This window comes from Pezoporus wallicus, unplaced genomic scaffold, assembly GCF_028554395.1.
Source record: "Pezoporus wallicus isolate ANWC-B61680 ecotype Strahan unplaced genomic scaffold, APGP_CSIRO_Pwel_v1 contig_6520, whole genome shotgun sequence".
NCBI classification, from domain to species: Eukaryota; Metazoa; Chordata; class Aves; order Psittaciformes; family Psittacidae; genus Pezoporus; species Pezoporus wallicus.
Genome location: NW_026636887.1, coordinates 2437072 through 2462335, shown reverse-complemented (window position 1 = coordinate 2462335; position 25264 = coordinate 2437072). Strand labels below are relative to the sequence as shown.

The 25264-nt window shown below is 43.4% G+C and overlaps 1 protein-coding gene across 3 annotated transcripts in view; it reads left to right on the top strand.

Annotated features, from left to right (window-relative positions):
* Window positions 1–691: 691 nt before the first annotated feature.
* FGF14 (fibroblast growth factor 14) overlaps window positions 692–25264 on the top strand; it is a 398044-nt gene continuing 373471 nt past the window's right edge. For 2 of the 3 annotated variants that reach the window (XM_057402110.1, XM_057402108.1), the window contains exon 1: window positions 692–1395. In XM_057402110.1, the coding sequence (XP_057258093.1) occupies window positions 1188–1395 (208 nt within the window). In that variant the 5' untranslated portion in view covers window positions 692–1187. The remainder of the gene's footprint in view (window positions 1396–25264) is intronic. The other variant, XM_057402115.1, reaches the window with a different exon arrangement.

The following is a 25264-nucleotide window of genomic DNA, read 5'->3' as shown; positions in this document are numbered from 1 at the left end:
GCATAACCCTCCTACATAGAGGGCTGGTGAAAGGTGGGACTGTCAAGAGCAGTGCGTGGCATTGATCAGGAGCTGGCCTGTCTGCCCACGGACCTGATAACTTGACTGTGCAGCAGGTGCTTTTGCCTTGTTGCATTGCCTCCATAGGTACTTGTGGTGCTTGGGAACCCAGTTCATGGCTCAGGGCTCCACTGCACATGGCGTCACCCGAACTGCTGGGTCAATCCGTAAACCTCACCAGCACACTTTTTAGGTATGACGCCAGCAGGGACAGCACCCAGAAACACCGTCGTTTCCAGGTTGGGCTATGGGGCTCCCGCCTCTTGGCCATTCATTCGTGCTCCTCGGGACCGCTCCATGACCGAGACGGGCTCGGGCCGCATGTCAGGGGTCGGGCGGGCAGCCCGCCCGTCCTCCCCGCGGGCGGGGCCGGGCCGGGCCGGGCCGTGCCGCACGTGGGTACGTGACGGCGATCGGGGCCGGCGGGGCACGGCGGCTCCTCCTCCCCGGACGCCCGCCGGCGACTGGGCGCCGAGGCTGCGGCGGGCGGCGCGGGGCGGTGCGGGGCGGGCGGGGGTTCTGCCTCCGGCGCGGCGCGGAGCGGCGGTGCGGGGCGCAGCGGCAGCCGGGGCCGGGAGGCGAGCGGCCCGCGCGGGCGAGGGCGGGCGGCGTCCGGGGCGGCGGCGGGGGCTGCGGGGCAGCGGCGGGGGCTGCGGGCGGGGTTCGCGCCCGCGGCCGGCAGCGGTGTGTGCGCCTCAGCCGGGCTCGGCCGGGAGCTGGTGGTGCGCTCTCCCGCCGCGGGGCTGCACAATGGCAGTCGCTCAGTAGGATGGATCCTGCCGTGGCTTTTGTTCTGCAGATCCACCCATCCTCCTAGCAGTCAAGTACCAGGCTATGGTTTTCTCTCTGGGGATCTTTCTTCCGCGTTCTGCCGGTGTCTCGGATGAGGTTTTGGCCTCGGCTGGGATTTCAGCACCTTACTTTTCGTTTGGCTTCGCGCTGAAAAAAAAAAAAAAAAAGGGATTTCTTTTATTTTCTCTCCACGGTTTTGGTTATAGTCCGGTGTTGGTCTAGGGGGAATAACCATTCAGCCTGGCTGAAAAAAAGCATCCGTTGAAAAGTCTCAAAGAAATATACCACGTGAGGAAAAAAAACTGGGAGAAGATCGGAATATAATCGCTTTTTCTATGATAAAACTGGTACCCCTCTTCAGGAGAACTGGTCTCAATTTATTATTATGCAACCACAAGGATTTCTTCTTTCTCAGGGTGTATAAGCTGCTGGATTGCTTTTCGCCCAAATCAATGTGGTTTCTTTGGAACATTTTCAGCAAAGGATCGCATATGCTGCAGTGTCTTTGTGGCAAGAGTCTTAAGAAAAACAAGAACCAAACTGGTAAGCAATCCATTGCACTGCGTTGTTTTTCTTTTATGCTACCTTGTCTGTTGCTCGCCGAGGTAGATCTGCAATCCTGCTGAGGGGAGAAGGGGGAAATAGAAGGAGGCCAGCACGGACATGCATGTGCATATGTGTATGAATAAGCAAGGAGTGGTTTGGATTAGCTTCAGCCACTGTCACCACGGAAAAGAAAGAAAGAAAAAATAACCAAAGGCGACCCTAGCCCAGCTTTCATCTCTTAGTTTCTATGTGCTGTTTCCAGGGAGGAAACTTTTATATCGCTACCCTTTTTGAGGGGAAGCCAGTAGAGTCCCCCTTCCCTCTGTTCCCGCCCCCGATCGATGCTACCCCCCCTGTGCAGACCCCCAGTCATTTTTGGGAAGAGGAGCCCTGGTCTCTGGGTTGGTGTCAGCCGGCCCTGCCTGCAGTGGACGAGTGTGCCGGGGCTCAGGTCCTGCACAGCACTTTCTGATTAGCTTGCAATATGTCACCCCCCACCACAAACGCACTCACTCCCCCCCCCCCTCCCCCCCGCCTCGCTCGGTTCTCTGAGTCAAGCCCGGCATCTCCCGGCCCGGGGGCTCCCCGTTGTCACTCACCCCCCGGGGGATTTTAGGCCGGGAAGGTGCAGGGTGGGTGAGGATAAGCGGGTGAACACTTTCTTGGGGCTTGTGCCCAGACGGCAGTTCAGCCCGCGATGCCGGACGGCAGCACCGCTTCGGCGGCTGTATCGCCCCGCCGGCTCTCCCTGCCGGGCTGACCCCTCTGTGCACACGCCGGTGTCTCTGCGTCCATCTCTATGTCTGCCTGGCAGCCAGGATCATGCGCTTCGTTTCAGCCCGGCTCCGAGGGGGAAACTTGCAGTACATTACATAAGGAATGCAAATGTAGGTGCTCCGGGGCGTCCGGCCCCGGGGGGGTCACGCTGCTGCTGCTGTTGCATCTCTCTTGCCCAGGGCTACCGTGCGGCCAAGCCCGCTGCTTGGCGAGCAAGGTGGGCGGGAAGGGATGCTCGGCGGGCGGGAGAATCTAGAGGTGTTCAGAGGAAACACCGGCCCTCCCCGGCCCCTCACAACGGGCTTCGGCCCCCCTGGCCGGCAGGTTGTCTGCAGGCACTTGTGTGCCTGGGGAGGCGAGAGCCGCTGGAGCCTGGGCTGCGAAGGGCAGGAGGCTAGGCTGGAAGGAGGGATGCCGTGTGTGCGCGCTGGTGTGTGTGTGTGTGCCGGCTGCCCTGCAGTGTCAGCTCCTGAGCTGGAGGCTCCTGACGCTGGCACTGCAGTGTAGTAGATCATAGGCTTTCGTTGCCGCTCTGACACCCCAACATCAACAAGCAGCAGCCCTGACAGCCCGCACTGCTCTCCTCCCCGGCAGCCGGGGTGCCGGCTCCGGCTTTGCCCACTGAGGGCAGGTGCAGAGAGTCGAGATGGGCACCTCGACGGATTTTTTCTTGACACCCCCCCCCCCCCTCGCTCCCATTTGCCAGCTCGTCCCTTTCCACCCCTCCGCTGCCGCAAAGAGCAGCCACTTCTCAGCATACCAAAGAGGCCGAAATGCCCCGCCGGAGGCTGCGCTCAGCCTCCCGCAAAGTGCCCTTTGCTTCACTCGTCCCTTTGTGCTGCAGCAAGCAGCCTCCCCCGCCCGGGAGCAACTTCCCAGCCTTGTGCCCCCGCCGGGGAGGGATGGGGCAGGGCAGCGGGATACCTTCTTGCAGCCCCTGGGGACTCCCCCTCTCCCCCTGCCCGGGCCGTGGATGCAGGGGCCGTGACCGAAGGGGGAGAGCAGAGCCGCGGCGTGACTCTGCCTGCCCTGCCCGCTGCTGCCGCCGCTCGTCCCCCCGGGGAGGCCCGGCTCCAGCGCCGTGGTGCTCTGGGCGAGCTGCGATGCTTCGGAGGAAAGGCTTGGGTTGTGTGTTGATTGTGGTTTCTAGACCTTTCAGTTTGCATACTGGGGGAGGGACGACACGGACGGAGGGAGGGGGCGTATAAACATACCCCTCCCGACCCCCACTCCCCAAAGGCCGGTGTCCTTTCCTTGCGGAGGGGACCGTAGTAAGGAAATGGCCCTTGAAGCCGAGACGTGTCCTTCGGAGTGTCAGGGTCCGAAGCTCACCTTTCCCCTTCCCAGGGACTTTGCCGCACTCTACCACCTCTGTACGGGTCGAGTGGGATTTAGTGACAGGAGTGGCATTGCACCCCGCAGCCACTCTGCCCAGGGACGGCAGAACAAGCGGGGCGGACCTGGGGGGGGGCAGAAACCCTGAGGGCCGGGTTGAGGGATGGCTGCCAGGGAGTGCCAGGGGGACACGGAGCGAGGAGTGGGGGATTGCGGCAACTCTTCCCGCCCGCACAGTTTGCGCGGCTCAACTCCGGTCCAACGTGATCCCTGCAAAGCCGCATCATGCCCTGTCCTGACATCTCTAAACTGCGGCTAGTCTGAGGAGGCTAATAATCCGTTTGGCCGGATTAGCTGGTGCTCGATCACAGGCGCTGTTGCTCCGCCGGCAGATCATCTCCTTCTAGGCTGGGGTTGCCGAGGGAAGCTCAGGGAGACGGTGCCGTGATGCCCGGCCTTGTCCGGTGCCCCTGGCCATGGGGCTCCACACTCTGTGGCCAGCTCTGCCTACGGGAGCCGGAGTCCTCCCGTCGCCGCTGCTGCAAGGGGCTCCGCTACCCCCCGGCCCTTTCCCGACCTCCTTTGCCAGCCAAACTTTTCAGGAGCTGCTGTGTTTTTTTGGTCTCAAAAGGCACCGCACGAGCGAGCAGCTGCCGCTGATCCAACGGTGCGGAAAATCAAGCAGGTGAGGCAGCTCACGCCGGCTGTAATTTCAGTTCATTTAGCTATTTTCGGCCTGCTGCACTTTTTTAATCGTCTGTTTCAACAGCTGGTGTTTTTCCAGAAACGGGACTGGGTGGCTCATTTCCAGATGTTCTTGCTTTGCAATTCCTCTTCACCTCTGGCTGCAGCTCTCCCCTCCTTGCATGACCTCCTCCCGGGGCTCCCCTCCATGCCGGGGGTCCCTTCTGGCCCTGCTGGGACTACTGGCACCAGGCAGAGCTCCAGAATGAGGGTAGAGCTGGGCAGAGAGGGATGGGGTATACAGTGAGGTGTGTGCAAGTCTCTGGCACGATTGCATCTGGAGGCTTTGGTTCATCCATCATAGAAACGCAGCTGGCTTAAACCCCTTTGCTTCAGATTTGTATTCCAGATAGAGGAGCTGCCTTTGATTGATAGTTATTTACCTCTCCATGTTTCTTCATAAGGAGAAGAACTTTGAGAAGCAATAGATGTGGCTTTGCTTGCACTGATTGAATTTGTTTGCATTTTCTTGAGTTTAATAGTACAAAAAGTATTTGAACTTTACATATTTGCAGTATCCTCTCCAGCATGAAAACATTTGCAATGTGCTAGGTTCCCTGGACCTCACTTGCTTTTGTAATTATTCCCATCTAACTCTGCCCTTCCAGCTTGTCCTACACACAGAGAGGACTTCACAAGTGTGAGCAAAAGTGGACTTTTTCTCACAAAGAGTTAAAAGTTGCTCAAAACCATAAGGCCTGAGTCAAGGCTTGTAATGACAAGATGCCATCCTGGTTGCTCCCCCCAGCCTTGAGGTGTACATTTAGTTAGGGAATGACGTACATTTAGTTAGGGAATGGTTAAATCATGGGGAGGATTTGGGGCTTGAGGGAAAATGGGGAAGGAGAGAATCACTGGGTGTTTTTTTCAAACCAAATACTGCAAATTAATAGATTTATTTTATTTTATTACTGAATGACAGCTGTTAGGGTGCCCATGGGAAATGAGTTAGTTGGCTGGAGTACTAGATGCCCCCATGGCGGTAACTGCTGTCACATTTCACTCCTGGTAGCAGCCCAGCAGACAGAGGATGGATCAGGTTTCCTCTCCGTTTACCTCCAAGGAGAGGCATCTCTCCAGCTCAGTCAGGGATGCTGACAGGAGAGTAGAGGGAAATTGGCATTACTATAAATTTGTTGCTGATAGAGGAATTTAGTTTCTGTATCAATCCCATATCAATCTCAAATACAAAACCTATTAAAAAAGATGAACATCTGAAATACTGCTGTGGCTGATCTGGGATCTCCTCCTAGTCCCTTGTTAAACTCCATAAAATAGTCAGGCTGTTCTTTCATGGTCACTTAGCATTTTGGAAAAGTTTTTAAGCACAGCCATGTGAGGATCTGTTTGAAATGGAAGCTTGGGTCATGCCCATAAAATGTATAATGTGTGTCTTGATCTGAATTCTAAGAAAACTGGGCCTCCCATCGCCCTCCTTACTCATAGAAAACAAACCTGCCAGAAGACAAAGGGTATTTTGCCTCAGTAAGAGCTGTGGGATTGGGTCCTTGAAGTTTCTTTCACGTGGGTCTGGAAAGCAGCTCTGACTGTCTTAAATATCATAATTCCAATGTCAGTGGGGCCGCAATGGTTTCTCTCACTCAAATGTAAAATTGCCTATTTACACGTATTTCACCTACTGAAGTTTTGTCCTCTATGGAATACATTTCCCTAGTTCATACAAATTTAATTATTCTTGATCAAATTAAATTGCATATTCTACTTGTTAAGGGGTGAAATTTATGCCTGCTCATGTATCTCGCTACTGTGATAAAATGCTTACACCTAGTTCAATGCCTGCTAATGACAGGCCATTTATAAATGAATCCAAATATACAAAGGATGACTTAAGCTTAGGGAAAATATGAAAAATGTATTTACAGAAATCATTCGTTTAAATATTTATATATATGCAGTTTTCATTTGAGTTTCATGTTTATTCTGCTTGCCTGCTTCGATTACGTTAACTGTATTAATTTTGAGCTAAAATTCCTATTGACTTCAAGTTTAGATAAGGAGTGATTTAGACATTCAGAATTTGTCCCATTGCAAAGGTTTTCTGTGTAGTAAATGCCTGTAAAAATATAATCTGGAGGGGAGCAAACTGTATGAAACTGGAAACTGTTTTTTCCAAAGGACTTCATAAAGCTAAAGAAATAGGAATCAGGGCATTGCACTGACTCTGAGGTGGCATTTTCCTGTTGGTGGGGTCACTACTGAGGTTTTTGTATAAGCACTCAACATGTAGGATGAAATGCTATGAGTCTAGGATGATAAATTAAGTGGCTGTGTGCAACTTAAACTCTGCTGAATATTTACAGATGTTTGCCAAATGTGCCTGTGAGCACTGCGTTCTGTTGGAGCAGGTTTCATTCAGTTGAGAATGATCTTGTTACTTCAAGAGCAGTGATTTGTTGCTTTCCTGCTTGTTAAAAATCACAGGCAGTATCTGAACATTGCGCAAGTGTGCTGTTAGTCCTTTTGTTTGCCTTTTGCATTTCAGTGAATGATAGCTTTTCAAAGACAAATTACTAGCTTACCGAACAATTTACCAAGGAACAAAACATTGCATGATCTTAAAATTTTGCTGTCTCTGTTGTGAGAAAAAATTGCTGTGGTGTAGCACAAGGCTTGATTTACCTGGGAGCTACTTGCCGCTGTACAGAATGAGTGTATACAGTAGAAAAACAGTGTACCTGGAAACTAACTTCACAGGGCTGAGGCCATGTTTAGTTCAGCAAGAGGCTGCTTCTTGTACAGAGTATGTTTCTACTGTCACAAAAACAGAGCAACTGGGAGGAAAATCTTTTCATTGGAGACCATTTGATAAAGTGCTCAAAGGAGTATATTCATCTTCTGACTGGCTATTTAAAAAGTTATTTATCGTGTTCTCGAAGTGGATCCTTAGAAGTTCTGAGCCACTAATAAGTACTGTAAGATTATAATTGCAAAGAGAGCTGATGGTGGTTGGCACCACGATGGACTGAACTCACAGCGAGCAAAGTTCTTTTTAATATACTCTGCAGCAAAGGTAAATAGCATGTAAGTAACTAACAAAGTTGTTACTCAAATCAGAAACATGCTGACTTTGAAGGGGACCTTTTTGAGGGCAAAACCTCAGAAATAATTGATTGAAAGGCTTTTAATGGAGAGATGAAATGCAGGTTTGGTGCGTCTGTAGCATATGCTGTTAGAAACACATTAAATAGTACCAAGGAAAGTAAATAGTTGCTGATGAGACAGCATTGAGAAGCCAGAATAATAATATCTGCAATAAAATTCAATGCAGTAGTTTAGGTAACATACCGTGGTGAACATAATCAACATTTTACTAGTTTGGGAGTTAATATGGGGTGGTTGTGTGGGTCAAATGACGATAAATGCATGCAGTTGCTAGAAGAAATTGATGGTGTAATTTCAACGTCTGTATTTTGTGTTTTCACTCAGACACCTGCTTATTTAACTGGAAAAAGCATGAGGAATTGCACTGAACAAGTTTAATCTTTGCCTACATAAGGCAGTATCTTGGAAATTACTTGGCTTAATAATTTTGTGGCACTAAAATTAACCTGGTCCCATCAGACAGTAGAACTGAATGAAAGGTTAAACATTTTAATTCCATTGGAATTGTTTTGGCTTTTTCTTTCAGACACTGCTACAAATAAACTGTAACCCTCTATGAAAAAATTGTTTTAAGTAAATTCCCGAAAGGTCTGTATTTCACTGAGCTGATAAGGGAATAGACTTCGCTGTTCCCTGAAAATTTGTCATATCATCCATATTTTTTCCAGTTTTGTCATCTGGAAAGATAAGAATACAGTGAGGAGGCAGAATGTGCAAGACTCATGGCGTAGCTCTTCAACATTCCCTGTCTGTAGCTCTGGGCATTAGGCGGTATAAGAAAACACCAAAACACAGGGCAAATCTAGGTTTGATCCTTCCCCTAATCTGCCCTCTCAGTTTTCAGCTGTCACTGGACTGTCTTAAGTTGGAGCTTTTATTCAGACCACTGCATGTAGTAGCCACCTTTACTTGTCAAACAGCATTTCTATTTTGGGCATCAAAACCTTAGCGTGGCAGTGAGCTCCACATAACCATGTGCTACGTGGAAAGGGTTTGTCCTTTCAGTGGGTACTCCTTCATGCTTCTCCTGTTGAAAATCAGAAGCTATTCCTGTTATGTGTTTGTGATTACTGTTGATGGGGAGCTTTCCAGGAGTGAATATCTCATCTATAAGGTGAAGAGCATTTTTTTCACAGTGCCTTCTCCTTCCCTGAACTGTCAGAAAAAGCAGCATTTTCATCATGCCAAGTCCTGTGCAATATAAGTTGCCCTTGCTGAGTATACAAGATGTTTCTGGCTTTGGAGGGCAAAGATGAGGCAGCAGCTGACACATCCCTTTGCATGCTCTGCTTTTATCCAGCTAAAAGGAGTTAATTCCTATGGATTTTCTAGGCCTATGGGATAAGGAAGTATCTCCTGCAAAGGGCATGTTTTCACAAAGTCCCTTCTCTTGAGGGAAGAAGCAGCGCATTTCTCCCTTGAACAAGCTTTTAAAGAATTAAGCTCTACTGTGACTGAAAACTTGAATTTTGTACCAGTGTTGAATGGTTTGAACAGGAGAGAGGGCTTGCATATGAAAGCAAAGAGTTCTGTTTACATATGAATCTCTTGGTTCTCACCAATGCTAGCAAAAGAAATACACAGGAATTTCATTGTCCTTTAATGAGGTTTTACCTGAAAATGTTAATTTAAGGAAGGCAAGTTTGCCAGACTTGTTACTCTTTCAGTAAATGTATTTTTAAGCATGTCCTGCTACATTTAAACAAAATGCCCAGATTAAACAGTTTCCAGCTCATGCTTCTCCTTAGAGAAGTGCATTAAGGAGCATTACTAGTGCCCAGCAGTTTCTACACATATCACTCATTGCTAATACAGATATATTTATTGACACTTGAATGAGACGAAGAGGAACTACCAGTGCAAAACAGTGGAAATTAGAGAAAAAAGATGTGAAAAAAATATAAAGTAGGGAAATGCTTAAAAAAATGAATCAGTTAAAGCACTAGTATAATAATAACTTACAGAGTATCCTATCAAGAATATCTTAACAGGGTTAAATTAATAGTAGTGCTTATTAATTCATGGTGCTCATCATGATATGAAAAAAACCCACTTTACAGTTCTGATTTTCTTGCAACTAGAAATTGGAGTCAAACCTAGACTACTAATAGTCTCTAAGAAACTGAACCTAAACGTGATTTGGGCAGATTATCCTACTGGGAGATCAACCCAAGATCTCGGATATGAATTAACTTTAGGATGTGTAAAACCCAGGTGCAATTTTGTGGTTTGGACTTTTTCAGCTTTCACTAAAATCCATGTTTTAAGGTAGGATTAACAGGTGGATTAAAATCTGTTAAAGCCTCATGCCCCCAAGAGGTTTCCTTCTAGTCCCCTGCCAGTATAAACCTTTTTTTTTTATGTTTGTCCTCATATGAAGGAGTCTTTCTTCCTCAAAAAGTAAGGTTATGCAGACTTTCAGTACCAACATTTTCTGGTCTCCTGCTTTACTCAGACCTGCTTTATCTCTGTGATTATGACCTTGACCCTTCCCAGACACTGTCTCCTCCATTATAGCCTCTCACATCTCTTTCAGTTCTTTTACCCACTGCTTATGCAGGCATCTCACCTTTTTACTTTGGTTTAGGGTCCCTGAGGAAAAGTAGCCCTTAATTATGTTTCTCTCAGATATGTTCAAGGTCTCTCCAGCACTTTGACTAATTAGCTCGTGGCAGTGAGCAGGGTGACTGTACAGGTTGTTGCTGATGTAACAGATATTTTGGATGGATGAAGGGTAGGCTGATGAACTATGCTTTGTTTTATTGGCGTGAGCTGTATGAATGATTGCTTTTCCACTTTCTGCTGGTTTACAGTAGCAGAACAGTAGCAGAAATACATAAATACAGTAAAGCAACTCATTGACTAGGAAAAAACAGTAAAATCAGTGAGAGGGTTTAAAAGACATGAGAGCAAATGTGCCTTTCATTTGTTTTGAGGATTGTTTGAGGACAAACTGCTTTATGTGAGATTCTGCTGTTGAAGCAGGACTCCTCAGCTTTCAGGGAAGTTTTCTGGATAATATTGCTAAGCAATTCTTTCTTGAACTGGTAGGGAATTGTTTCCAAGTCCTGGCTTTGTCTGCATACATGGGTGCTATGTGCCTGTGGCTGTAGTACCCTGCTGAGGAGTTCCCAGAGAGCTACAAAACCCATGTGGCTGCAAGGCATGCTCTCTATGTCCACACTTTCGGCAGGGTACAGACAGAACAGCCTGTGGTCTGGATCTTGCTCACCTTTGATGAGCCTTGTTCACCTTTGGCTGAGTTCACTTTTGATAGTCTAGTTTTTAGACATTATTGTGTGAGTGGATTCTAACGTGCCACTTCAGTGCAACATACTTGAAGCTTCCTACTGACCAGGGAGAGACATTTGTGGCAAAACCAGTGACTATGTGTGCTATTAAATCCTGTCTTCTGAAGTGTTGAGCTCTGCCCACTTGCACAAAGAGTTGATTTTTTTACCTTTGAAACTGGTAGCATGGACTCTTCCATGGAACAGGGCACCTAAAAGCAGTATGGGATTGTTATACAGCAAATACATCATCATGTAGTGCTTGTATTGAAAACACACATTTTGTGAAGGAGAACTTAATTTGTTTTAGAACTGGACTTTAAACCCTGATAACGTTTGTGAAGTTGTAAAAGTGTAAGAAAAAAAAAGCTGTTGTAGTTTCCTAGGTGATACGTATCTGGGTAAAACCAATGAGTTTACTTAGGGCAGGAGGAATGTGAGTCATGGTAGTGGAAATGGAGTCACTGTGATTTTGTGTTCTAGTGTCTTTTCTCATTTCAGTTCATCTTTGCAGTTTTTAAGAGATGATGTATCTGGGGTATTACTGTATGAAGTGGAGATGAGTCCTGTGATCTGTGGGCCACAGGAGGTATTCCCTCCTTATTGAAGATTTCAGTGGAAGTGTATCTTAGAAGATGTTGGCTTTCTTAGCACTTCAACATCACACATGTTGATTTTGACCATTGCCATGCACTTCTGAGAAAAAATAATTGAACCTAAGGTTATGCAGGCAAATATCATGGCAGTTTAACTGTAGGGCTACTTAGTTTCATGGCCTGTTAGATGCTGTATGAGAATGATTTTGTTCCAATTGTGCCAGCTGCTATAAGGATGAAAGTGGAAGCAGCAGTTCAGGACCTTTTAACCAGGACAGAAGTAAGCTGTAAATCGTGCAGGCTAGGTTAAATCTTATAACAAAATATCAGGAGAAACAGTAATGTGAGGGTTCATTGTTTGCTGTGGCCAATTTTCCTTGCCTTTCTGTGGCTGGCTGGAGTGGCTATGGTCTAAGCTGGCTGCTAAAAGGAATGCCTGCTAATAGATTTAAGATGGAAGATGAAGAAAAGATAAATACTAAGCCCTTGTAGTCCTATATATAGGTTAAGAATTTGGGGGTGGAACTTGATGAAGTTTGAACAAAAGTTAAGTCAGAATACGATGTTAGCACATTAGGTGAGATTTTTTTCAAGTGCTGTGTGGATGATACATGAATAGTGTGGGATGCTCTCTCTCCCACTTATTCTCAGAGGGAGTTGAAAAACCAGAGTGAAAAAAGAAATTATAAAGTAAATAATAAAGGGATTAAGGGAATTTATAGTCATTTAGACACGTTAGTGATAGAAAGTCCTACAAGAAAGCAGAATTTAGAAATTGTTTAAGCTACTTATCAATTGGAGAGCAAATAGATTGGAAATTTAAGGACATTTGCATGGAAAACATCTATTTCTAGAAGTGTTTCTTTCCCAAGGACATCTAGGAGAGTTACTTTTGAGAGTTTAGCTTCTCTCAATTTATTCCATTTATAGCAATCTTGTAAAAGGTGAGATATCCTTGTAAATGTTGCTTTGCTTTTATAACTGAAGGTGCTCCCACACTCTGATGGGCCTACCAGCTGTCACTGCACAGCTCCAGAGCAGTGGCCTCCAGGGTGACCTTAAGTTGATCATCCCATGCATCCTGCCTGCCTGCCTGCTGCCATGTACATGCTCTGCAAACCGCCTGCGTGAGCATGCCTGGCAACCCTTGCTGGTTTGCGTGTGTGGAGTCCTATGTGTGCTCCAGCCGCCTGGGCTAGCACCTGCAGGCTCACTTGCAGGAGAGATGGCACACAAGCCTACTCATGAGGGTGGCCCTCAAGCTCCACTGAGACAGTCAGTGTAGTTGCCACAGTAACTGACGGTGGGAGGAAATGTATTACCCTCCCTTAAAAAAAAAAAAAAAAAAAAGCCAAACCAAACCCTAACAACAGCAACAGCAACAAAAAATTATAACTTTTAAAATGTAGTGTTATGTGTTTCTATGGATCTTGAACTTTGGAAATCTGTGTTTCAGACAGCAAGCACTGAGCAGTATGAACTACGGAGGTATCCAACACTGGAAGCATTTGAATAGCTTTTGTTTCTATCAGGAGGTTTCAAAGACATTTCTGCACATTTGCAAGCATTAGCACTGTGAAGGAAGGTAGGATAGGTTCAATATTAACTTTTCTTCCAATGGTTTATTAAGTCTACAGTCAAAAAAGCCAAGAATGTTAGATGCCATTCAGACATAGTAGATAACCATATCTGTGTCAAGAAGCTTATTACTGGAGATCATAAAGTAACTTCAAAGGCAGATCCAATTTCTTCTTATTAATAGATGGCAAGTAAGAATTGTGAGTAAGAACTGTCCACCTTCAGTTTGGTATTGATATCCTTCCCTTCCCTTTAACTCCTTCTAGTTGTTCAGGAATCTAAGACTGAATTTATATTGCTTAATTAAAAAGGGTCAGGGATTGCCCCACGTCCAAATGGCTCTGCCTGGCTCATGTCCACATTACTTGCAGTTACTACCCTCCCTAGCAGATTTGGCTTTGAGAGAACTAGATGAAGTTGTCCAAAACTACCTGGGACACAAGGAACAAAAGTGGGTGACCAGGGGTCTAGCACTTCTTTTGTTTAGCTGTATGGGCACAGCCAAAGAGGGTCAGAAAATCCCCTTTCACTTCCACTAAGGAAAGTTAGTGCAGGCTGTGCTTGTAGGGTGATTTATTTGTGCCCCCGGCCTCAGTGTGAGAGCACACCTGGGCTAATAACAGCGTATAACACCATCCCAACCAAGCAAGGGGGATATTAGACCTTCAGTAGGAGTGCATCTCAGCTTCATCCTTTGAGGAAGGGGCACTTGGAAAGAGTCTTTCCACGGGCTTTTGGTTAACCCAGTGAAAAGCTGGTGGAGGAAAGGGACCAGAACACTCCACTTTGGAGTAAGTCTGGCAGCTGAGCAGCAGAGACCTGAGACAGCAAGGAATGAATCATCATGAAATTCTGAGGAGGGCAAACCAGACACAAAGGGAGGTTCAGTCTTGCTGGGGAAAGAAACAGATTTCCCCTTTCTCTTCTCTCTGACAAGAAGATGCTGGTCCAGGGTAAGGAAAAGTTGAAGGACTGGAGGTTTCCTCTGTTTCTAAGTAAAACCTTTTTCTTCCGCCTTATTGACTTGCAGTTGCTTTCCTCATCACTAACCTTACTAGGGATCACCCCTTCATTTGTGTGAACCTGTGCACTGAAACTGACAGTATTGGTCATCTGAGTAATTTGTCATTTTACCCATCTTCTCTTTGCTGAGCTACATGAACACAGACCCGAGTTGCTGCTGCATGTGCTTCTTGATCTTCTTTTAAGTAAAGGGTGTATATCTCTTTCCACATGACTGCCACTCCCTCTCTTCTTTTCTATAATTGTGAGGCGCACAAGTAAAGAAACATTTTTATTGATTATTGGTGCTTTAAATACTTTGGCAGGCTAAATCTGGTCATGATCTGTGAATTAGAAGACTCTGGGTTATATTCTCACAGCACGTTCCAGTATCTTTGTGTGTATTTGGCCTATATTAATGAAAATAAAAATCATAAAGCTGTCGGTTTGTGGGGTTTTTTGTTTGTTGGGGTTTTTTGTTTGTTGGGGTTTTTTGTTTGCTTATTTTGTTTTGGCTTATTTTTTGACTAGTTTTAGGGAAAACCAGTTTACAGCACTTGGAATCTCTTGATTCTTTTCTTCAAGGATGCAAAGGGTATGTTTACTCTTACTGCTAAATATGAAAAGGTGGAATTTAACCAGTGGATTCTCCTCTTTTCATGAATTCCCTGAAAATCCCTTAAAGTAACTGTTCCTTTAAAAATTAAAAATCAGAAGAAATTCCAGTATTCATTACTTAATCTGGGACTAAGAAGGATATTGCTTTTAACAAGAACAGAGATTTTTAAGTTTTCAATGACTACAATAAAGCCAATTGTGAAAAGCTCTGATGATGGGACATAGCTTTGTGTTGCCTTAGAATAGAGTACAGTGGGGGGGCTGTGTTCAGAATGTGGGCCTGTTATGAAGAGCTGGGATTTCTGAAATCACTCTATATTTGGAAGTCAAGTCATATCTTGTAAAGCTGGTAAAGTCATTTTAGCAGTATAAGAGTAATAGAGAGTAAAAGTATAAATACTTCTCAATTTACCAGGTATCTTGAAAATATTTCTTCAGTTAGCAGCACATTAATGTAACATGACTGGGACCTTTCAAATGGCATTATAGTTAACTGATTTGGGGCAGACTACCTGCATTAAGATTCTTTCCAAGAATGAAAATGTATTTTCTTCATTCCCCCTTCCAGGCTGGTGAAATTAAGTTCTTTGGTGTCTCCTCATTTACAGTGTCTTTCTGTTTGGCATTCTCACTGAAAGCACCAGCTTTAATCCTTCTGGAAGTTCCTTGCTATTTGCTTTATGCTGCAGTGCTCCATTGTCAGATTAGATCATCAGAGACCTTCAAAGAAGGGTTTTACCAGAGGATAAAAGCAGCATGCTCTCCATGACCAGAGCACAGGACCATTCTTGTTATGGAAGTGATCTTTGCCCTCAGAGGAAAAGAAGGTAGAAGGTTTTTGGTTTTGTTTTTTTTTCTGGCTTTGGCACACTGGTTTGGGTTTTTAAAATCTAGCTAGATTTAAATACTCAAATCCTTTCTTGCTAATCCACCAGTTCTTGGTCTCTGTAAGGATAGGCCTCTGTTTTCTGTGGAAGACAGTAATTTTCTTGTACAGATAAGTGGTTCTGTGCTTAATCTATTACGTGAATAATTCTTACAGCATCAGCCTCAGTCTGTTCCATCTTGTCTATTTTAACTTACAGTGACTAATTTGCAGAAGAAGCATGTCTTCACCACTTTGAATTCAAGGACATTAATGTATGATGAAACTAATTTAAGTCTACAGAAACCATATAGAACAAGCATCAAATGAACAGCTGAGACAGAACAATTCTGCCCACATGGACACAGTCCTCTTGCGTTTTCCCCTCTAAAAAGAATGGAGCTTTTTCTCAGAATCCCAAAGTTCTTGTTTTTTTTCTTTGCTCTGTTACGTACAGGCAACAGTGGAAACCAGAACAAAATGGTTAACAAATAGATTCCATGAGTTTCAACGTGTCTTCAATGAGGGACCTTACAGCAAATTTATAAAATGAAAAGCTGAGTTGGCAGGAATTTCTAATCCTTTTGAAAAATGCTTCTAAAAAGGAATATCAGGGAATGAAAGTTCAAGCTGCAAATGTTGCATTATACAAATTAGTAAGCGGGTCACCTGGTAGTTTCCTTGCCCTGGTATATGGCACTAATGCTTTCTCCCTGAGGGTAATGTGCAACAGCAGTGTCCTAAGTTGCTGATGGAGAGCTATAATTTATTTTTTATTCTTTATTTCTTTAATACAGTACAGAAAGATCTGGCCAGTGTACAAAGAAGTGGCATCAGTAGTTATTGTCAATAATTTTCAAGGAAAAGTGCTAAAAATTTCAGTTCTTTTAAGGTTATATATGAAGGTGAGTTTACGAAGCTTCTCAGAGAGCACTGGTGGAATGAACAGTATGTAATGTGCAGCCCAGTGAACGGCAGTGCACTCAACTAAGTACGAAATAAAGGACCATCACTGAAACGGAATGTAAAAATTATTGCTTTAAGTTCGGTGCTGTTTGACTTAGGAGGGCAGTTAAGCCTAAAATCTCCATGATATTAAGCCCAGCGTTCATAGTACGCTCTGTAAGTGCCTAAGCTTTGTGAACTGAGTAGTGAAGTCAGGCAGCTGAGTAGTGAAGCAGTGTTTTCTGGAGAGTTTATAGGAACTAATTATATGCAATTTGTTTAAATTAGTGGTGAGCAGTTCTGTGTTAACAATTGTCTTAGTGCTAACAAGTAGGAGTGTCTGGAGTGTGGTACTTTGCAGGCTCAAGTCTTACCCATGCTTCAAGAGGAGTCAGGTCTTCTTTCACACCCAATTCTTTCATACCAAAAGCTCAGATATTTTTACAAACTCATTTTACATCAGTGTCCTTTTGCATTCCTGTCTTCTTTTTTCTGTTTTGTTCATAACTGGGCAACCTCTTGCCACACTATTTTTAAGATCATAAATTAAATTAATTTCCTCTAATAGCCCTTTTTGTCAGAGACACCATTTTGTCATAATATTACATGGCTGATGACCGGGTAGACTGCTCTTGCCCTTAGACACAGAGTTGTCTAATTACAGAGCTTTCTAACCTGTATTTCCTTTTCTTAGCCCACAGCAGACATGGGAAAATTCCTTTTGCCAGTGCCATGGCTTCTACTACAGTCCATCTGCTTGTGCCCCTCCTTCCTCCTTCATCTTTCTGCCCATCTTCCTTTCAGACAAATTTGTTAGAGAAAGAGTGAAAATCACACTTCACAGCACCCAGGAGGGAAATTTGTGACCTGGGCATGGGATTTGGAAGAAGGCTTTCTCACAGCTCTCTCCACTTCTGTGGGTACAAGACAACGCTCCTGCCAGTTCACATCCTTTGCTGTGATGCGGGGCCTCGGTAGCACTGTATGCTTTTGTGCATTTTAAATCTGGATGGATTTTAAAAAGCCTGAGAGCTAGGACGCCTCTGCTCTGCTCCATATGAGATCTCATGGTCTATCTCCTGCAGTTCCCTTCAGTGACCTGAGGAAGTATCTTGTGCCTGCTTTCAGTAACATAGTGCTTGGAGCACAGGGCATCGCCCTGCCACCTGATGAGGTTCAGTGTGGCAAAGCTGTTTTGTAACAGAAGAAACCTTTGCTTTAGGAGGGAAGAGATTTTGAACTCTAAGTTTATTGTATTGTGGGGGGAATATTGTCCTTCCGGGAACAAGCTCAACTCTGAACAAATTAGAGTGGATTTGAATAACAGATGGGAAGGAAAAAGGCTTCTGAAATTTCTCTAGAGAGAGCACAAGCTCTGCTCACTGTAGCATCCAGCCTGTGTGCAGAGGGATTTGCGTAAGTGGAGTAGAGGGAGGAAAGAGCAAAGCCAGTAAATGCGCTGGTACCCAGATGTCTTGTAAATGAGCTTCAGATTTTGTGGCTGAGATACGAGAACTTTTGGGGTCTTGTTACTAAAAGTTCTTCTGTTCTACAGAAGGTGAAAAAAGAAAGGTAGTTTTAATTTTATTATAGAGATCCTTCCTGCACTTCAATGTACTATACTGACAGCATTCACTGTGCACTCCTCTCCCTTCCTGCTCTTCCAGGCTTGTGGATACCATTAGTCTATTAATACTTACAAAACTACTTTTATTTTCATTCTTCTTCATCGTGCAGCAGCCATTTCAGCTGTGTCCACTCTAATTGGCTCCATTTTTGGCAATTCTGTAATGAGGATTTAAGAAGATAATGTCTAAACAGGAGCCAAATACTCATATTTATGATGGATGTACAAGGACCCAAAAGAACACTTACAGATCAATTTTGGTTTTACTGCCCTGATATCTCATAGTTTGGCATGTACAAGGAAGCATGAAGGATTTTTCAGTGGATGCAAGTTCAATTAGATTTTGTTTGTTTGCAGGCAGTTTTTAGTTTAAAAGGTCCAGTGATAATTTGGGAGATAAACAGGTTAATATACATCAGACAAATTCCCATCCTGCTGGTAACAGAATACAAAATGTTCTTAAAGGTGAAGTGTAATGTTAGTGGCAGGATTGGGCTCATGGTTTAATTGTCATGTCTTGGAATACCAGTTGTGTTAAAAAACCCAACTCTTTTTGTTTGGAGCGTTCAGCCCCAGCCCAAAGGAAAAACACTGCCTTTGGCTAGGATGAGTGTTGGAGAGAAAATTTCCCTAGAATTATTTAATAAATTGGATCTATTCAGTTATCAACAGTGTAAAACAGAAGGTGCAAATGGCCTGTTTGGTTTTTAGGGGTAATATTAACATTCAGTTTCATAGCCAAACTTTCTGAACTGTATAGTTTTACCAATGCCTTTTAGTATTTTGATAGGTTTAATGAAGAGCTCAGTCACTCAAAAATTGTATTAATTCAGTAATAGCAGGCTCAAGGCCTTGTCTGTGTCTCAGTCTTTACACAAGTAAAGACTGAGATGCTGACCTTTGATAATGTTACAAGGGCTCATACCAAAAAGCAAGTACAAATTTGCTTTCTTTAAGATTAGTTGTTCCTGCAAATAATCTGGTGGATTTATTTATCCTTCAGAAACCAGGAAATTATTATTTCTGAGTATATTTCTTCCCACTTTTGTTTTTTTCTCTGCTTGTGGAAAATGGAACAAAAGTATTGCAGGTTGCCTTTCCTCCCTTTCTACAGGTTCAGACTCCTCCTACCTGGCATTGTACCTCAAGAGGCCTAGATAGGGACTGATTTTACTGCACCAAGCCACTCACAATACCACATGTTCATATCGAGCTGCACACTGCTCTATCTTTGCCACCTCATTGAGTCTCAGGCTGCAGCTTTGAAGAACTGGAAGTGTAAAGATGACAATTCTTACAATTCACAAGCTCATGTCTGAACTGATGTTTTTCATTCACATACTGTATTACAAATACAACAGAAAAACATTACCCACATGCAAGTCTGGGGAGATGAAAAGTGAATTCTATTTAAGTTGTTTTATTGCTATGTTGGCCTAAGACGGTTTTTTCTTGTCTAAATAAGAAAATACTTCAGCAGGAAATAAGGAGAGCACTTGTATTTTAACAATGTCTTTTAAAAGATAGTAAATATTCACTGTTTATTCTAGCTAACCTAAGTAAATTTCTTTGTTAGTCTTCATCAGTCTTTGAAATTGTTCCAGAGGTATAAGGAAGATAAATGTTTCACTTGTCTTATCAGTGGCTTTTTCTCTCTTATTAACTAAATAGATACAGTAGCTATAGCAATGGAGGCGCTGAAGCTGTGGTCATATATGTCTCATGTTTAGAACCAAGACTGGAAACCTCTCTGGTTTGAAATACTTCTTCAGGAACAAAATTTATTAAGAACAATGTCATCATACAGTTAAAAGAGTTTTGGATAACCACTGTTCTTCATTACCAAGAGGCCACAGTATTTAGTGGTTTCTGTCCGAATTCGACATCTCACTGAGCAGCGGCAAAGGACATGATATTATTGAGTGTCTCTGCTTTACATGCACAGTATAGCCACAGTCATGAATAAAAAAAAAAAAAAAAGAAAGAAAAAAAAAAGCACTAAAACCATGTGCTGACTGTGCCAGATGCATCTCAATGAAATCCCCATACAATAATGTGCACTCATTTGAATGGTTCTATTCATATGGTAAGGCCGACATTATACTTAGTTCTGCACTTGGCATACCAAGGACAAGGCAGTACTTAGCTCTTTCTCTTCCTTGTTTTCCTGCATAGTGGCTGGCTCAAATTTATTTCTTCTAACCTGGGCATAGAGGGATGTTCAGGAGGTTGATTCTTGACAAGGTGGGAAAAGCCATGTCTCTGCTCTTTCTGCAGCAGCTAGAAGGCTAGAGACAGACTTGTGGGCTGCAGGATGTAGAGTAACGCCCTATTCCTTCCAGTTACAACAAATCTGTCTCTGATGTCACACTGTGTGGTGTGATTCTGCTTATCAAGCACCTGATTCCTGGATTCCCAATGACGTATGGGACACAATCGCAAAGCCAGTACTCTGCTTTAACATAGATAGCAATCAAAATCGACAGTTCTACCTCAGTTCATACTATTTTTTCAGTGTCGTTGGGAGCTTTCTGCTTCTCACTCATTTGTTCGTACACTGTAATATGTATCTCTACTTAAACTATAATTAGTCTTCTGTTTTCCTCATTTCCTCCACTTGACAGTGTATGCTACTGTCACATGTTGCAGAAATCGAAATAACAAGTTCCGGGATGCTACATCAAGTCTTTGATGAATAGTAACTTCTAACGGTTACTACTTGTGGATGTAAGCAGGTAGATGAATGTCAAGGGCTTTTAGCATCTTTCATCTGAGAATTTGAGTTGTGATTCATGTTGAGTTCCTAACATACAATATTTACACAAGTGGAAGCAATATTACCTATTCTACTGCACTTTGAGCATCTCTTCAAAGCTGGTGGTGTTGATATCCAGATGACTTGAACACAGCGCATGAAATGCAGGTAGAAAGATCAGATGTATTTTCAGCTGTTTATGCTTGAGTGAGGGTGAGTTAAGAAATTAGCAAGGCGGGGAACAATGAACCTCCTCCTGCTTGTTGCAGAACTGAGATAATTCCTTTTTCTAATATTTCTGGTGTTTTCTTTTAAGACCAGTTCCATGGCTGTAGTATAAAGTTAATGGTGGATGATGTCAACAAACATCTTTGCTGCAGACATGCATTCCTTGACCAGCTTTCTAGTTTCCTGGTTCAGGTTAAAAATGCTGTCCAACATTGACCCCAGGCAGCTGAGATGACAGTGAGAGAACAAAATAAAGAATTCATGCCACAGTTCCTCTGACCACAACTTTCCCTCTATGAACACATGAAAGAAAATTGCCCAGGAGTCATAAGCATCTCTCTGTCTGATATGGGGACAACAGCGACAATTCTCCTATGCATAAGCTACTGGATCTGCAGCAAGATACCAACAGCCTCAGGAGAAAAATTATCCAAACCCCTAACCATAGAACAGAGTCTCAGCTGATAAAAACTGAAAGGGTGTCTTCCACATCAGTGATATTGTGGAGATTTGCCTCTGTCACAACAGCACTTACCTCCTAGAAGGGCTGCCACATAACACAATATCTGAAACAAGTACATTACCTTTTTTTGTCCTGTATGAATAGAAGTAATGAAAAGTGCTCCAGAATATTTTGCCACTGTAGTGATTTTAAGAAAGATGTAAAAGGTTTTGGCTGGTTTCACTGATAATGCCAATCATTTTTCTGGTTTCTTTTCTTTTTTTTTTTCCCATTTTTTTTTGTATTTTCCAGGGAAAAGAATGCAAGGAATAATTAGTTCTATGGAAACTATCAGATGCCTGGTGTGTAAAAGTTTTACTTTTATTTTTTTCCTTTAAAATCAGGTCCATTTAAAACCATATGTTCAGTAGTGAAAGCTCTGAGCATAGCTCTGTATTCCTTTGCTTTCTATACAGTAGGTAGAAATTCCAGTTTACATCATGCATTTTTTTTTCAGATGTACTATGGAAAAGAAAGCAAATAAAAATTAATTGCTTTAAAGTAGTTATATCCATCCATGATCATAAACTATTCTGCAGATATTCAATAGGACTTCCAAAATTTCTGTGGAGAAGGGAGTCTTACTAACCACTATTTAAAGAAAGGAAAGGAGGAATAGAAAAGCATAATCACTTAACTTTTTATTTTTTTACATAATACTCTTTCTAAGAAGACAACATTTTTTTTCAATGCCTTAACCATAAAACTGTTCTTTGCTCACTAGCATTCTTATCCTGACATCCAAGTATCTGAAGAAAAGTGAATAGCTACTGGGGATGCAATGCAGCTAAACCTGGTGCATGTAATCACTGTGCTTGTTTTCAACTTGTTTTTGTTGCTGCTTGACAATATTTGTCAATACATTATTAAAAACAAACAAATAAATTAAAATGCATTAAAAGGAGCTGCAAAATCAAGCATTCAAATGACAGGTCTAATTGACTTTAGAGAGCTGTAATGCTTTAACTACAGCAGTAGTAGGATTTAATCCCTTAGTTTGTAGTCCGTTGTACCAGGAAGGAATAAGAAGCTCAAGTATAAGGCAGCCTCCTGTTGATAAAGTAGTTAACGTTCTTCTTAACTGATCTCCATTATATGTTTAATTATGATAGACTTGGGCTTTAATTACTTGATTGTCTATTGGTTTTTGTTCTTTGTCTTTGCTGCCTGATCACTGAGCATTGCCTGAGCACTGCAGGAGCACTGGAGGGAGTACCTCCTAGGCAGCTTGAGAAAGGTGTTAGAAGCAATGGAGAGAAAATCCTCCCTGCTCACCAATCAAAATCCTAGGCTGAAGCATGCACAGCACCTGCAGAGACTTTAGCTTCTAGATCCTAGCAAGTCTATTATAGAAACAGAGTCTGAGGTTTTCTGTGGTGCTTTTACAGACGTTTGCTCTACTTCATGGGCGCACTAGATCTTTTCAGAGGAATGACTGAGAGTTCTTTTAAATATAGGCAACATGTTTCCAGACAGCTCAAGCTGACACTAATAAGTCTCAGGAGGACTTATTAGCTCAGGTGTGATTAGAAATCAAGCTGCCTGTGTGTAGTTGGGCTGCACCGCACCTGAGTGAATAATGTTTCCTATTACGTGATGCACTGAAGAGTGCAGGGCAGGGACGTCCATGTGGCTCCAACCAGAGCTGTTTAGACCAATCTGAAACTGGTGCTCCTCTTGACCTAAAAAATACACCAATGAATGCAAATTGATGCCAGGTGCCTTCACACTGTCTTGTTATTGGTATAAGCCTAACTGGAGATAGGAGGTGTCCCCTTCATGTGCAGAAGGTAGGCAGTGTGGGCGCTGGTTCTTTACCAGGAGTTCAGCATCCAGACACCTTTCAGGGTTGAGGACTGCCACCTGGTTAACTAGCAGACTTTAATAAGAGAAATATTTGCAGTTGCTGTTTGAGTTGACAGCTATCGCTTGTGAAGTGACAAAAGAATGCAGGATTCGTAGTTTATTTGTTCCCAGATTTTATTGTTTTTATTGTTTCCTACTTACACGTGAACATCACCAGGCACTGACTAGTTAATTGTTTTTTGGTTTTGAGGGTGGTTTTTTTTTTTGTTTGTTTGGGTTTTTTTTTACTTTGGGCTTCCTAACCCCCTAACAGAAAGCTTTTATGGAAAACTTATTTTTGTCAAATATGTATAGTCAACTATGCATCAAAGTACTGAAGCAAAACCCGTGTAGCCACTGCAACATTTTCCTTTGTGCACTTTCTGAACATTGGGTTTTGCATTGTTGTTTTTTTCAGTAAGTGTTATACAAACACACCCAGGATATTATATGGAAGTCTTGAAATTAGGTCTAAAATTTTTTAACTATTGTTTTGAGAAAGTATTTTCAGTGTTCAGATATTCACACTGAGCAAAATACAGCATTCAAAATGCTGCCTGGAGTATTGTAAAGGAAACATAACCAGTTTGATACAGCTTTCCTCACTGTATTACTGTTCTGCAGTTTACATAATACATATTTATGGAATAAAGAATGTATACGTTTGGAAAACAACAAGAGAAAGTAAAGGAGAGGTTTTAGTTTTAACACATGCACACAGACATACAAGTTTTGTTTTGTGTTTATTATAGTCTTCCAGTTTTTGTTTGTGTGGCATATAATCAGTGATCATGCCAGTTTGTATATTGATTGGTATTTGCATGTAACTGTAACCTTTCTGGACATGTGCTGGAGAGTCTGCTCATTGAGCCGTGGGTGCCAGGAAGACACCGAGGAAGGTGGGATGAAGGTGGGATGAAAGCAGTTGGTTGTGTCTTGCTGGAAGCATCTGGTTGTTGTGAGGAGTCAGTGACTGGGAAGATGGCTCAAGTGGGCTTAGTCTTGCTTGACTGGGAAGAAAGTTTTGAGGCAGGTTTAAGACGGGGGTAGGGTTGACGGGTATTGTCAGATGGAGCAGCTTGGTGGATAAAGAGGCAGGAAACAAGACTGGCTCCTTCTTCTTTGGATGACAGTGTTTGTTCTTCCTTACTTTGACTTCCCAGAGTCACTGGGGAGGTGGGATGGGATGGGATGGGATGGGGTGGGGTGGTTCCATGCAACATGATGAGCAATTACAAGGTTGCTAGCTGCAAGCTGGGACTGCCAGATGAAATGGTGGTTTGGAGGCCCGGGCCACAGCCTGAAATGCAGCATTTGTCATCCAAGCCTTCACAAGCAAAGGTGAAACAGCAGCATCTCAGAACCAAATTCTTCTGCAGGGTCAGAAAATATGACACCAGCTCTCCTCCCTGAATCTTCCTGCAACACCCTGGTTTCCAGTCTCAGAAAACATGTCGCAGTCAGTCTGGTAACCTGATGAAAAACCTGTCTGTTGCTGATGCACTAAACCTTTAACATTCAAGTCTGCAGGGTAGCTATGTTTTTGGCCTCTTGACGCAGGCTGCAAGGTAAGCCAGAGCAGGTCTCCCATCAGTGCCTAGGTCTGTAACGTCCTGGCTCCTTTCCTGTATAGTGATCTCAGTAGTCCGAACTCTCAGGCTAAGGGCATGTAGGAGATCTATAAAACTGCCCCTGAGATTAGCTTCCATAAGCTTTGATTAACCAGTCTGGAGCCTTCTTTTCTAGATATTCTCTGGGGAAGTGGGTGGAAGAAAAGAAATAACTGTAGGAAAATGTCCTATTTCATTCTCTGTCTGCTTAAATAAAGATGAAGCTGGCAAACTCCTTTTTCATTCCTATTACTGTTTTTCTCTTTTTGTTCATAACTCCCAAGCAATGCAAAATAAAATGTTACAGTTTCAAATGAAAATTGGATTATACTCACTTGGAGGGAGGAAAGGAAGAAGAAAACAGGCTTTATATTTTGGCAGAATTAAATCCAGACTTTTTTAAAAAAAAAAAAGAATAATTTTGTA